General features: G+C 33.1%; 1 protein-coding gene across 1 annotated transcript; it reads left to right on the top strand.

Moving 5' to 3' along the window:
• Window positions 1-6,461: 6,461 nt before the first annotated feature.
• LOC121975691 lies at window positions 6,462-14,379 on the top strand. The gene is made up of 16 exons (XM_042527491.1): window positions 6,462-6,602; window positions 6,713-6,790; window positions 7,120-7,203; window positions 7,320-7,478; window positions 7,579-7,647; window positions 7,748-7,874; window positions 8,441-8,513; window positions 8,588-8,704; window positions 9,468-9,587; window positions 9,813-9,831; window positions 10,594-10,666; window positions 12,241-12,545; window positions 12,824-12,939; window positions 13,032-13,125; window positions 13,938-14,077; window positions 14,200-14,379. The coding sequence occupies exons 1-15, from the start codon at window positions 6,513-6,515 to the stop codon at window positions 13,995-13,997; spliced, it is 1,584 nt and encodes a 527-aa protein (XP_042383425.1). The 5' UTR covers window positions 6,462-6,512; the 3' UTR covers window positions 13,998-14,077; window positions 14,200-14,379.
• The last annotated feature ends 694 nt before the right edge of the window (window positions 14,380-15,073 follow it).

Below are 15,073 nucleotides of genomic sequence, written 5' to 3'. Positions count from 1 at the left end.
CATAAAACAAAAAGTTTGAGAAGAAATTTCTATAAGTACAAGATTAGATTTTACTGTTCATTTGATTTTGTTAATCTAGGATTGATTATGAATACACGTTGAATTCTCAACAAGGGATAGAATACAAATATGCATATTAGTATTTATACATAAAGTGTTTATATGCCAATCAATATTAGTGTACATAGAGTTATACAAATCTACAATTGTATCAGCTTGTTATGTTTCTTATTTGAGCAACAATAACAACACATTAATTTTGTCTATACAACATAAATGAAATGCATACATATGAATATTTTTTGTTGAGAATTCGATGCACATATAGTATGCAAGAATTCAGCATGTATACATAGCAGAATTCAGTATGTAACATTTTAATCAAGGAATTCTACGCATGTTTTTTTGTTGAGAATTCGGTGCATATATAGTTTACAAGAATTCAGCATATATACATAGCAGAATTCAGCATGTAACACTATAATCAAGATATTCTATGCATATTTTTCTGTTGAGAATTTGGTGCATATATATATATATAAAAGAATTCAGCATGTAACACTTTAATCAAGACATTCTATGCATATTTTTTTTATTAGCATTTTATATACATATTTTTTTTGATCATGTATGTATATACAATATGAAATAGTACCAACTAATATTTTTTATCGCAGAATGTTTTCGAACTAGTGCCACAAAGTGAGTCTGCTGTAATGAGTTCAGCAACTCAAAAGTGGTGAGATTTAAAAACAAATTGACTAGCAAATTTGTATGACCAAATAGGAAAATTCCTGAAAAGTTAATTTCTCCACCAAGTCAGTATCAGCTCCCAATATTAGATTGGAAAGCATTTGTGGATGCGAGACTGGATCCATCATGGGAGGTATAATTTATAAATTGTCATGTTTCCTTTAAGAACTATTAATTTCTATACTTAACTAATGAACATAATGATGTAGGTCATTCATGAAAAACAAAAAGAACGGACCATGCATTGTAAATATCACCACAGAATATCTCACAAGGGTTACATCGGCTTGGAGGCAGAACCAGTAAGCTATGGAGCATTCTATTGGTCATTTCCAACAAGTTTTTCATGTTCTTAAGATGATGAATTTTAATATCTTATTGTTCTTAAAAGGGGAAGAAATGCCACCTAGCCATAAAACAACTTGAAAACGTGGTGACGTATGTCACAATAATATCAGAAGGAGGTAGAGCTTTCAATCTTTTCCAAGTATTTGTTAATGTTGTCTTAGATGAAGAAGCAGAGCTTCCAATCCTAATTAAGTCTGGACTAAGAATCATCAAAGATGTAGTTGGAGTCATTGTTGGTTGGCCTAAAGAGTTGGTAATTTTTCCTACGATAAAGGTACTTTAAGTTTCACTTGATTTTATGTTTGCAATTTTTATATATGTTGCTTGGACAATGGTTTAGTTTATAATACTTGTATGAATATTCTAAATTATAGAAAAAGGGAAAACCTCAACCATTTGCTCTATCAGATGTTCCTAGTCAGCGCGACAAGTTCAAGGATATTGAAAATGCATTACCCATGGCATGCAACTATATCTACTCACATGTTGTTAGATTGATGAATGAATTGGAAAGAATATACATAGAGTTTAAGGACACTATGTTTGGACATCCTAAAAATATACGGTTGCTAAGAGAAGATATCTTGTGCTTTATGGAGATGAGAGAGATAGATGCCAGACAAATTTTGGTTTACATGGGGTATGTTATGTCTAATTTATAGGCTACGTTTGGTTGGAGACGTAATGTAATCCAGCTTGTAATGTAATTAAATTTGTAATGTAATGTAATGTAATCCGAATTACATTACTATACTATGCATATAATCTTTGATTACATGGGTGATTGCATTCTTTTGTTTAGTGTACATTATTTTTTATAAGGAATGTAATTCATATTTTTTAAAAATGACAAAAATATCCTTATAATAGAATTTAAATAATTTTATTCGTCCTCTCAATTAAATCAAACTAAATTAAATGAAATTTAATTTAATTTAATCGAATAGAATAAAATCAGACTAAACTAAATCAAATCAAATTACAAACGCTATACTTACAAACACTTTAAAAAGAAATCGTCACTATACTCAAACAGTGAACTCTTGAGTGTATAACTCCAAACTCATAAACGTAGGTCTATCAGCAACTTCCAAGAATTTTGTAGCTTCCTACATGTTTGAATCCAACTCCTTGCAAAATATAGTAATCAGTAAAGCAACTGCACTGCTTTCATGTACCAAAATATAATATATAATATACCACAGCAACACACCCTTCTACCCAACATCCCATGACTTGAAATCAACAGCCAAGCATTAAGATAAACCATATACCCAAATCAAGCCACACAAAAAATGCTTGGCTGTCGATACAACGATGCTTGGACCATACAAAGATTTTAATCTGATCAGAAAATCAAACTCAAGAAAAAACAGAAACTTTCCTTATCTTCTAAACATCCAATTATTAAGATAATTTAACACCATATAGGGGCCAAAGATATCATTTAAATGAGTGGAAAGAAGGTCGAGTACCTAGAAGTCCTCAAGAGTTTTTCAATATGAAGCATTTGACTGCTAGAAATGTGATAGAGAGATACTTTGGGCTACTTAAAATACGATGGGCAATACTTAGAAGTTCAACTTATTATCCGATCCAAACTCAAAATCAAATTACTATGACATGTTGCCTTCTTCACAATTTTATAAGGAGAGAAATGGCTAGGGATCTTACAGAAAGAAGGTTGGAGAGAAGGTTAGATAGTCAACCAAATGAAATTGATGACATTGGTGAAAACATGGTGTTAAACATTGAGACTTCGAGTGAATTTAGCAATTGGCGTGATAATTTGGCCAATAACATGTTTAATGAATGGAAAAGATCTAGATGAGATCATTTGTGTAATTCTTATAAATTATTAGATTTTTGTAAATGGAGAAAGACCATCATTCTTATTCTGTTTCTTTGTAATTTACATTACATGTCTTATGATTTTCAATTTTATGTTTAGCTTATTTTGAGTATGTTGAATTACAATGTTTCAAGCTTGCATTTTCTGACCAACCCATTAAGAAACACAATAGTAACCAGTACTGAACTATTATGTTATCTATTTTTAAGATCCTCAATAATTAAAATGGTCCATGCAAGGCCATGTCATGTAAAGCTTTAACGAATGACAAACTATACACTATTTCTGTAAATTTTTCTCATATGTATTTATATAAAAGAAGTACCAATAATTTCTGTATATAAAAGCAGCACCAATACTATTTATATTTTCCATTCAGTAGTAGAAAGCAGATCATCAATGATTTCTGTAATCTTTTCTCAATAGAAGTCCGGTTGCTATTTCTCTTTATTTGAGCTATTAATTTTTTGTGCTATAGGTGAACATGGCTTCTAATCCTTCAGGAGAATCTTACAACCCAAAAAGACCTGTAAAATACAAACATTAATGGTCTACTATAGAAGATGCTGCACTTATTGAAGCATTGATGCAATTAAATAATGATGGAGATCTTAGAAACAAGAATGAGAAAGTTTTTAGGCTAGGACATGGACTAAGGCTACAACAAAAGCTTGAAGTTAGCTTGCCTAGACATAGAATTAAGGAAAAACCACACATCGAATCAAGGTTAAGAACTTTTCAGAAGCTCCCCAATGTTGTCCATGACATGTTGTATGGAGTTGGTACCAGCGGTTTTGGTTGGGACTCAGGAAAAAAACTTGTTACGACTGAGAATTCCGTGTGGGATAAATATATTATGGTAATTTATTTTATTATTAAAATGTTTTATTTTTATTTTGTTTTGTTTAGTTAGTAATATAAAATTTATTTATATAGACTCATGGAGATGTAGAACAATTTCTATACAAATCATTAGTTTACTATGAGGAATTTTTTGTCATCTTTGGTGGAGAACATGCATCTGGGAAAGATGCTCAAGGCCCTACTGATATTGTGGAAGAATTAGACAAAGTTACAGTTGAAAATGATGAAAGTATAGGCGTTGATGGGGGATTATGCTTCATATGCCCAAAATTTCATATTTGGATCAAACGAAGAGAATTCTAAGCCAAAAAGGAGAAAGACTGAGAGCACTAAAGATTGGTCTCGAGTTATTAGAGAGGCGACAATTATTCTTGGGGAAAAACTTAACAATGCAAGTAATCGATTAAGTAAAACATTGGCATATGATGAATGCGCTGAAAAAAGAATGAAAGTCAATGATGTTTTAACAAAGTTACCTGGGCTTAACATGTTGGAGCGACACAAAGTGATAAAAAAAAATTGGTTGTGATCATGAAACTACAAATATTTTCTTCACCATACCAGATGATGAGAAAAGAGTTTTTGTAAAAATATTATTGAGTGGAGATATTTGAGGTGTAGACTTTAGGTTTTATTATCATTTCTTTGGACAAGTTAAACTTGTAATTTCCTAGACAGGCTAAACTTGGTGGTTAAACTTTGTTTTTATGCAAACTTGGTGGTTAATTTTGTTCTGTTTAGTAAAATTTGATTTGATTTAGTTTAGTTTGGTTTTGTTCCTGTGATTAAATTTAGTTTGGTTTAATTTGATCTTGTTTTAAAAAATATATGTGTTCATTCTTGGAATTCACTTTTCATTTTCAATTTCTAGAGGTCTATTCTGTTATCTAGTTAGTGATACATTCATGCACATGTTGGTGCTTATGTGACATTGAGGCATATGATAGTTTAGTTAAAGTCCTATTGGCTAGTGTTTTCATTCTTGTAGGGATCCTGTGTTGCTGCTGTATTTGGAGGTTACCGCTGGATATGGACATTCTCTTCCTTTTGTGTAATTATGGATTCATTATAGAAGCTTATTTTCTTGACTTTGGTGAATTTAGTGACCTCTCCATGTACTGGCACATTTTGTCTATTTGTTGGGTGTTGGTGTTGTTGTGGTTTTGTCTGACCTCTCCATGTACTGACACATCTTATCTATTTGCTGGGTGGAATCTTTGTTGTTATGTGGCTCAGTTGGATTTGGAGATATGTGTTCCTTTTGCCGTCGAACCACATTTTGGATAGTGTTTCATTTATGCTCACAGCTTAAATTATAGCAAAGAACGTCATACTAAACATACTTAAGTTTAAAACAACAACAATTTGTGAAAAATACAAATTCAATCAAAGCTTGTAAATTTAGATGAAAAAAACTAAAAACAACACCTAACGTTTATAAAATGCCTATATTTTGTCAAAGAACGTCATACTGAATATACCTAAACTTAAAACAGTACCAATTTGACATTTTTAGTACTATAAACGTAAATGAAACGACATTCGAAGTGTGTTATTTTGGAGGGGATAAGGGTTTAGGGTCCAAGAGATCTGAACTACCTATCAGTTCGGATCGAAAACTTAATTGAAACAGCATCTGAAGTGTGTCATGGAACCTAAACCCTGGTATCCTTCAAAATGACACACTTCAGATGCTGTTTCATTTACACCCATAGCTTAAATTTCGGCAAAGAATGCCATAGTGAACATACTTAAGCTTAAAATAACATCAATTTGCGAAAAAAAAAATTCAATCAAAGCTTGCAAATTTCCATGGAAAAAAACTAAAAACAGCCCTCCCCCACGTTTATAAAATACTTATATTTGTAAAAAAAAAAATGCTACAGTAAACATATCTAAGTTTAAAACAACACCAATTTACCATTTTTGGTACTGTGTGCGTAAATAAAATGACATCTAAAGTGTATCGTTTTGGAAGGGACTAGGAGAAGACCAGAGTTTAGGGTCCAAGAGATCAGAGCTGAACAATAGGTGCTTAGGGTAAGGTATCGAAGTGACTTATCCCAAGTGGTAAGCATGAGACATGTGTTGCTTGGGGTTCCAGGTTCGAGTCTCCTTAGCAACAAATAAATCCCCCTTTGAGGGGTCTATTGATTGAGGTGTTGTCTCAACAATGGGACCTCTTATCAACAGTGTGCCTCAAAAAAATCCCTTAGGAGGTTTTATGATATCGGGTCGTTTTGACGGTGAGGCCGGTCACTATAAAAAGTTCACCCGGATAGTTTTTATCCCCAGGGTGTAGCACAGTTGGGGGTGTATGATCTTGTGGCCGAGAGATCTAGGGTTCGATCATCGGGGTTAACGTCTTTGTCATGCGCTTTCAACTGTGTACTTATATTTACATCCCTCTATATTCATGGGACCGATTCTAGGGGGCCATTGATATGACAGTTTCACATTTTTAGTATAAGGTATCGATCAAAAGAATATACTACCCCTATTACCCCTATAAGTAGTAATTTGCTATTAATCAAACCTTCAGAATATTTTGAAATTGTGAAATTTGATGGCGTATTTGATAATTTTTTTAAAAAGATATCGTTAGATAAATTTTTGATTTTCAAGGATAAATAAAAGAGGTTCTATTTCAATTTGGCTGAAACCCAAATCTTAAGCGACTTAGACCTCCAATCCAATGGACTCGTCGCTGCTCGCCCGCCGCTTCGATGAGCGTCCCTCGCCAGCGGATTTCTCTTCGAAGATCGAACCCACCAATGTTCCAGCGGTATTCCATCGTATCCTTCTCTTTGTTTTCTCTTGTGTTTTCATCTCAAAACTGCTCCTTTTACTTTGTTCTCGGGGGTGATCTAGGTCGAATATTTCCCTCATGTGTAGGTCTTTCATGATGCCGTCAAGGAATGGAGGGCCATCACCAGGTGGAATCCTTTTGATGGAGGCCTTGACTACTTGGAGGTCCTTTTTTTCCTACGTGCTATGATTTCCTGTTTCTGATATATTTGAGGAAGCAGGAACTTAATTGAATGTTTCGAGAGGACTTGATACTTTGATTAAGTGTTTCTAAGTATTTTTATTTTACAATTTTATTGTACTTTCTACAAGCAATTTAGTTGCTTGCTATTTAACTGAAATAGAGCAAACTAACTGTAGAAAAGAAATGGTTTGAATAGGTTGTTTAAGTAACTACTGCATGTTTACTGTAATCTCTACAAGCAATTTTGTTGTTTGTGTGTTCTAACTAGTAATCATATGTCGTACTTTAATTTAAGGCAAAATAACTGCAGGAAAGAGCTGGGTCTGCTGTACTAGAAGCTATGCTATCAAGATCAGGGCACGTTTTTTATGGTGATATTAGAAGTCATGAGAGAGTATGATTCTCCCCTCTCAAGTAGTGATTTTATATTGACAATCAAGCATATCTATTTGCTTCCTGTACCTAATTTTTGCAAGCTTCGTTAAAAGTTTCCCTAATGTCTGATTATAGGTACCCATATCATTCTCTACGTTCATCACCTCTTGCAAGAAATTTCTTCAGACTTCTGATGCTAGAAGTACTTCGGCTCCTCCAGTGATGTCTTTAGCTGCATCTGCTTGCTTGGAAGATGCAAGTTCAGATATACTCGGTGAACTTTATGTAGCTCAGGTTGCAAACTGTTCATATGTACAAATGTACTTTAGCTCTGGGTTTTCTTCAACGATGGCTTTTGTTTGAATGTGACAGAATGAACTTCCTTTATTAACAGGTTCCCATATTGAATTTGGAGGATAAAGAAAGGTGCCCTTTACGGATTCTTGCAGAAGACATTCAAACAGTTATGATCTGCCCTTTTGTTTGTGTCTGTTACTATCTGGCTTTAAGTTAGGCTGTATTTGAACTTACATAACTCTACATGTTCATGCTGGTCAATGCAGCCTATATTTTTACAGACAAGCACATTAGCATCTATCAACTTCTGGATGAATATGGCCAAATCCAGGTCAAGCACACATTATGATCCCCACCATAATCTGCTTTGCATGGTTTCTGGTTGCAAAAAAGGTTATATATTTGCTCTTTGTTTACTTACTTCACAAAACAACTCATCTTTCAACTCTTCCAATGCTGGAACAATCTATGTTCTTGTAATTTATCCCCATGCATTTAGATGGTGTAAAAGAGTACCAAATGGTAATTATTCACTATAACTCATGCCTTTTCAGGAATATAATGTCATTGGGATGATAATGCCATAGTTATTATTAGGTTTGAACTCCCTTGCTGTGGACTTGTGATTTTCAAGCCCATTTCATCATGGATTAGGTTCTTGTGCATTTTATAAGTGCTCATTTAATTTCAATTCTTTGCACTATGGTAATTAAGTTTTCATATTGATTGACTCAAATGCCTGGTTTTATTAATTGTTTTTCTTTCTACTCTAGATTTTGCTACCTCAACTCCTCATAGTCATGCCTCCATTTTCAGTTTATTTTGAGTTGTATGAACAATCTCAACTAGCTACTCATCTAACCAAGTTCCACTAGTGTGACACATGATTATTAAGTCAATATGAATTTCAGTACTATGCTTATTGATTAGTTAGTTATAAAAGTTCATTTCTTTTTCAGTCGTCTTGTGGCCTCCTTCTGCATGTCCCATCTTATACCCAATGCCAGTATATGGAGAGGCCTCAAACCATAGGTATGATGTTCTTTACAACACAACTACCCTACAAAACATTGCATAATCATTTAAGTGTTCAATTTTCTTTCCAGTGCTGTTAGTATAGAAAAACCTGATCTTTCTCTTCATCCGAGAGCTGTTCACTATGAGGAAAGTTCCCAAAAGATTATTCTTCGCCCTGGAGATGTTCTCTTTATTCCTGAAGGATGGTGGGTTTTTTTTTCCCATTAGTCAATTATTACTTCATGTAACTGTCTTCTATACTACAATTCTTTCCATCTGCATTGCAAGCTATTTTCCTTAAGTTTGAGGTGCTCATTCCGATTTCTGGCAGTAATTTAGTGTCTCTAGGAATTTTTTAGTTACCATATTGCAAGATTTGCCTTGCTACTGGTTGTCGAACACTAAATCTACAGAACTTTGGGCTATTGCTTGAACACAGCCACAACATTAGAAGTAGAAAGGCTTCATACTAATTATCAAAAGAGATAATATGTAATATTTATGGATGCAGATTCTTGTGATCAGGTTGGCCTTACTCCAACCTTCAAATTGCTGGTGGGTATATCCTTTTTTATTGTCTTTTTTGCACCTATACAAAATAATTTTTTAACCTAATTGTCTTTTGCATGAGAAGTTGCTGAACTATAAGAATTCCAACTATAGCATTAGTGCTTGATGGTTCTATTCCAATATATGCTAAACATTGAAGGATAAGATCTATATGGATCACAATGACAGAGAAAAATATTCCCAAGATTGGTGTACATTTGCCTTATTTGACGGTTGATGCTAATTTACAACTTTAAACTTTCAACATATATTTACAGATTGGTTTCATTAAAATTAGTCTGACCTTTGACATCCAGGAACTATTGCATTGTTTCATCCTAGTTCACATATTTTGTTTCTTTAGTTTGAACTATTGTTTGTTTGCTTAGTTGTCTCTAATTAGAATGATGTTTTTATCAGGTTCCATCAAGTTGACAGTGATGATTTGACAATAGCTGTGAACTTTTGGTGGAAATCAGACATGATGTCTAACATGGTGGAACACATGGATGCATACTATTTGAGGAGAATACTAAATAGGTATGATCTTGCATTATGCTTTTAAATGTCTTTTCCTTTTGTTCATTAGCAGCTTATACAATGAAAAGAATTTTGCCAGCACATGCTTGCTTCTTATTTGTAAATCTTGAGATACTAATTTATTTGGATCTTCTAAATGCAATTGCCGATGTTCTCTAATGAGATTTTTTTCTTCCTTTTCCTGTTTGCCACATGGGATGGCACATCTTCTTTCCTGATGAGCAGATTGGTGGCAAAGGAAATGGTAAGCATTATTTTAAGTCAGTCATTGTGTAATTGGTAGTCTCTTTTCTTTTCCTTTTCCTATTCCGTTTAGTCTCCTTTTTCTTCTATCTTTGGCAATTCTCTTGTTGATAATGAATTGACTTTCCTTTTGTGATTGCAATGACTTCTACCTTTTCTGTCCTTGATCTTTTGAATTTTCCCCTGTTTCTCCACTTTGTCAATGAAGCTAAAGCTAATGAAGTCCAATAATCAAACTAATCACTTTAGTAAAGGTATTTGCTTAGACATCTGGTTCATGGGATCATGGGGTTAGATCAAACAGTTGAAGTGCATTGATCAAGGTGCTTCCTCAACTTGTTTAATAATGAAAGGGTGAAGTATAAAAATTGAAGGAAAAGCAGGGAAAGAATTAGACAGGTAAGAAAGGAAAAAACAAACAAGAGACTTGAGAAACAAAGTACATTTTGACTTAGCCAAAAGGTTAAGATTGTGACTCTAGGTACTATCCTTGGTGTATCCCTGCTTGCATCTTGGTCATGCTAAGTGTCAAGCATGTGAATAGTTATAAAGAAGATAATTTGTCTGCAAGTCTGCTTGCTACACATGTTACCAGATCTCAGTAGCAATCTCCACCTTTGTCTTCCATGTCCAGTAAGGTGTATGTCTTTTTGGTGAAAATATGTATTTTTTATGCAGTTGTTGATGTCATTTTGTTTCTTTACCTGTTAGATTATACTTTTGATTCATGTAAACTGTTCTATGTTCTGTGGGAATAGGACAGAATCAAACATTACATGAGCAAACAAGTGGAAGTTCTATGGAAAAATATCAGCCTTGTAGTGAAGCCACAGAAGGTTTGTCCAAACCATTTAAATTGAATCATCCCTGAATTTTGAAAATTGACTTTCATGACTGTCTTCGTGTCATCCTCTTATAGAATTCAAATCTGATTGGGAATTGAATAAAGTTTCTTTCTTTTATTAATATCCAGATACTTAAATGAAATGGCAGATTCATCAACCTTTGATATCTATCACATCAGTACTTATTTGGATTTTAGTTAGTAGTTTCTCTACTTGTGAATATAAAAAAAAAATACAGATTTAAGAGATGTAGATTACAGTTCTGTACCCAGTTTTTACATGCCTACTATGTTTACCAGCTTAGATCTTTGTAGAAACATGGGTATGCATGTGTCCTATTGCTTTGGTGTTGATATAGAATACTAGTGCTTCAGAACAGTTTTCTTTATCCAAAAACATGTTGGCCATTCTAAGATTGAAGTGCTTGTTTAAATAGGTAATAGAGGTTCTCCGGAGTTCCACAATATTCTGTTGATACATGTCAGTTCACTAATGTTTGAAAATGGTTAAATTCTGTAAGGGCCTTATCGTGCCAGCCTAGTTTTGGATTGATTTCATCTCTTTGATCTCCTATGTAGCCTATTACTTGCAAAAAATAAGAATTCTAGTAAATTTCACTGTCAATTCTGTTGTCACTGTGTAGAAACAACATGAAAACGTTGTAATAGTAATAATATATAGTTACGTACTAATGTTATATAGTTAGTTATATTTCAGTTTTCAGTTAAGCTAGAAATACATGTTTAATCCAGTTATAACTTGTTAAAATCCGACCTAAATTAAGTTTAATTATATTTAATGAATTGATTTGGATTCACGTGGATCTCAAATGAGCTTAATAGGTGGAATTATGGTTGATTTTGTGTTCAAATTGAGCTATCAGGATTTTCTGGTTCAGTCTTTTTTAACTGAGCTGAATTTTGTGTTTAATTTTAACTGATTAGTTTTGATCCAAAGTAAATTGGGATGTAAGTTGCTATTAAAATTCCTTTTCCCAAATGAATTAGTTGACGTATTCTGTTGTTCAGATGAGTATTGTCTTCCCCCCCCCAATACACTTCATAGCAAATTTTGTCTTAATGGTTGTCATGGATCGAATACTACCTTCAGCTTCATGATGTGTTGGGATACTTAATGTATGTCTCCAGAATCTTCTAGAATATATGCATAACCTACTTTAGCAAGACCTTACTATAGAACAAATGCAATTGAGCGACGAGATACAACTTTGTATCTTGTATCTTCTTTTGTTTTTTTAGTTTCAGGAAATATATGATATGGATAGTATTGAAAACCTTATCAAATCTAGAAAACTTAGTTGGGATTTTAGTATAAAATGTGTCTTAATCATCATTGAAATTATAATTTAATGTTGTATATATGTCTTAATCATCATCATCATCATCAAGCCATGTTCATCCCAAATCTCAACTATTTGGGGTCACAGGACTCTTATCCCTCTATCGAGCTGTATGCAAGACTGTATAAACTTATATATGCCTTAGGGCCTCACATTAATCATATACGTATTCTCTTCAATAATGATATTCTTGTTGCTTGATCAGGAAATCATGGATCTGATCACTATAAGCTGAGAGATAATCCAAAAGAAAATGGGAAGAGCAATGGAATTTTGCAACAGTTGGAACCCTGTGGACTTGATATGGTACACGAACTTGTATCTTTGGTTCATGATGCTATGAACAGCAATAATCTAAATCAAGCTGCCACTTCAAAAGATTTGATTGATACAACAGATAAAAACAAGATTGTAGAGGAAAGTTCACCTATGTTTGTAAATGATAGAATTGCAAACATCCTTTCCACTGTTGAACCACTTATATTAAGAAGCATCTTGCTCGCAATGGTGGTAAGCATCTCATATTTTTTGTCTTTCAGTTTAATGTCTTAATTTAAACAGACTTTGTTGTAAGAATACACATGCCATGATTGTTTGCTATGAAAATCGAGCATGAATGACCAACAGGAGCTGTGCAATTTTGTTTTGTTTTTTCCATTAGTAAGTATATTGAGTCTGATTAAATCACAAATTCTTGATTAAAACATTTAGCGTTTCTTTGAATCTTCCATGAAATCCAAGCTATTTTTTTTTTCACTGAGTTAATGGCAAATTCGCTATCATTTTAGCAAAATTTTCCAAGAACATTGGAGGCTCTTATCCTCTATATGCTTTCGCCAAAAGGGGCAGAAGTTCTCACAAGGAAGTTCGACGAGATGGATCAACAAACCAATAAAGAAGCACAGTAAGAGAGGGTTTCAAGTTGACCTTTTAGTTTCTAGATATACCATGGAGAATCCAAACTAACCCTCATTGTTTGTTGTCAATGCTTTGCAGGACTGAGTTCTACCGTCTGTTTTATAGTGTATTCGACGATCAGTTTGCCGCAATGGATGTGATACTTAATGGAAAAGAATCATTTGCCTTCCAGGTACTTTAATGTCTCTTGTGCTCAGCATTGGATTCGATTGCAAGTCTTGCATTTCCACTATTCCTCATTCTTCAAAGAATCACTATTAGGTCATTTTTGGCACCCGATATTTAATTTTTCGAACTGACTAATCGTGAGGGTGACCGGCCCGGCTCCACATAAATTTTCCATCAACCACCAAGGTAAATCGAGAGTCACTCATGAGGCTCATCTAGATGGCTAATATTCTTAGGTTCGCTTCTCAACAACAAAATAAAATCATTATTAGGGCGCCTTCTTAGTTTATGTCCAAGGATTGAGTCCCAGTTTCAGTGAATTAACGGATAAATTTCCTTTAATGAGTGGTTGATCTAAGAACGCCGAGCTCATGGACCGTTGAGTTGTTGGACCGTTCGTTGTAAGTGCTTCTCGATTTACCTGATGGTCGGTGGAGAACTTCTATGGGACCGAACCGGTCACTTCAGGATTAGACGGCGAGAGCTAGGTAACCGGTGCCAACTAAAAAAAAGAATCACCATTAGCAGATTAACCCTGGTGTAGCAGCATAGTGTTTTCTCAGTTTTCTAGATATTTAAGAATCGAATACTAGCTTTGGTAAATTAACGGATGATTTTCTCTTAATGGATGATTTTCCATTAACGGACGGTTGACCTAAGAACATTGGGTTAATGTGTTGTCTGTTGCCAGGATTTTCTAATTTATCATGGTGGCAGATTAGTTAAGCTTGATATCTGGTGCTAATTTTTTTTTTTAAAAAATCACTATTAGAATGAAAATAGTTTTCAAGGGGTGTTGTGTATTTTTTTTTGCAGGCATTCAAGAACGTATTGGATAATTATGCCGGAGTGCATCTTGGCCGGCCAAATAAATAGATTCTATAAAAATCAAGAGTTCTACGTGATCATTTCCAAAAGGATACGCTAAATTGGAGCTCTTGTCATCCTTTTAACAGGTAATGATTATGTGTTCTTTTTGATTAATAATTGCAATTATGTTTTCTGTCGCCTTGATGACGTTCTACATTATAAATAAATGCAATCTTTCTATTTTGTTTTCATGGCTTTCCTTTTGTAGTTACTCATGCCATCCTGCTAAACTCTACAATCCTTCCAGCGGTTTATCATCAAGGATCAGCTATAATTATGAATTTTTATTTTTATTTTTTCCTTCCCTTCTTTTTTCGTTTTTTTAAAATTGTTGTATGAACTTGTAAATTGTTATTTCAAACCAATTCAGTTTTGAGTTAGAAATGTTTTTGAGTGTATTTGTTTATGGAAAGTTTTTGCTAGTTTCTCGTTTCCATTTTTTTCCTTTTACAAGAAAAATTGTAAAAGTGAAAAAATAGAATATTTGTTACCATTTTTTTGTTTTATCATATAAATAACATTTATGTTTAAAAGGTGATTTTTACAATCAGGGGCGCCATTTAATAATTTTTAATTATTATCATTTGATAAAAACCAATAAAAGATATTTTTTTGAAATATATATATATATATATATATATATGGGAAAATATGGGTGTGCCGGATGTTTGAAGTGATTCCGATGTTTGAAATTTTGTGTGCGTCGTGCATGAGAATCCACACGAGGAGTTGCATAAGAACATTCATGTAGATTTATTAAATAAAAATTTTATTTTAAATTTTATATTTTATATAAAAAAAGTTTAGCATAAAAAATTCTATCCATTATCTAAATTTAAATTTTATAAATAATACCTCTTTAAATTAAAAAATAAAATTTATTTCTTAAATATTCAAATATATTTTTTTAATTATAATTTTTTATTTTCATTGAAAAATAGACATCTAATGATCTAAAAATAGTTCTTCATTTTAAATTTTAAATTTTAAATTTTGAATTTTGAATAAAAAAAATTGGATACGGATCCTCTAAGCACTCCTACATTTAAAATTTATTAAACCTATTAATTATTTTTAATCCT

Source organism: Zingiber officinale, chromosome 4B (genome assembly GCF_018446385.1).
Source record: "Zingiber officinale cultivar Zhangliang chromosome 4B, Zo_v1.1, whole genome shotgun sequence".
In the NCBI taxonomy this organism is placed as follows: Eukaryota; Viridiplantae; Streptophyta; class Magnoliopsida; order Zingiberales; family Zingiberaceae; genus Zingiber; species Zingiber officinale.
Note: the sequence above shows the minus strand (reverse complement) of the source record. Positions and strands in the feature narration are given on the sequence as shown.

What these genes read in the sequence shown, in the direction of transcription:
- LOC121975691 (XM_042527491.1), top strand. Translation starts at nt 6,513, where the DNA reads ATGGACTCGTCGCTGCTCGCCCGCCGCTTCGATGAGCGTCCCTCGCCA. An exon ending in GAGGCCTTGACTACTTGGAG is followed by an intron (nt 6,791 to 7,119) that starts GTCCTTTTTTTC and finishes AAATAACTGCAG; the next exon opens with GAAAGAGCTGGGTCTGCTGT. An exon ending in TTGTAGTGAAGCCACAGAAG is followed by an intron (nt 10,667 to 12,240) that starts GTTTGTCCAAAC and finishes TTGCTTGATCAG; the next exon opens with GAAATCATGGATCTGATCAC.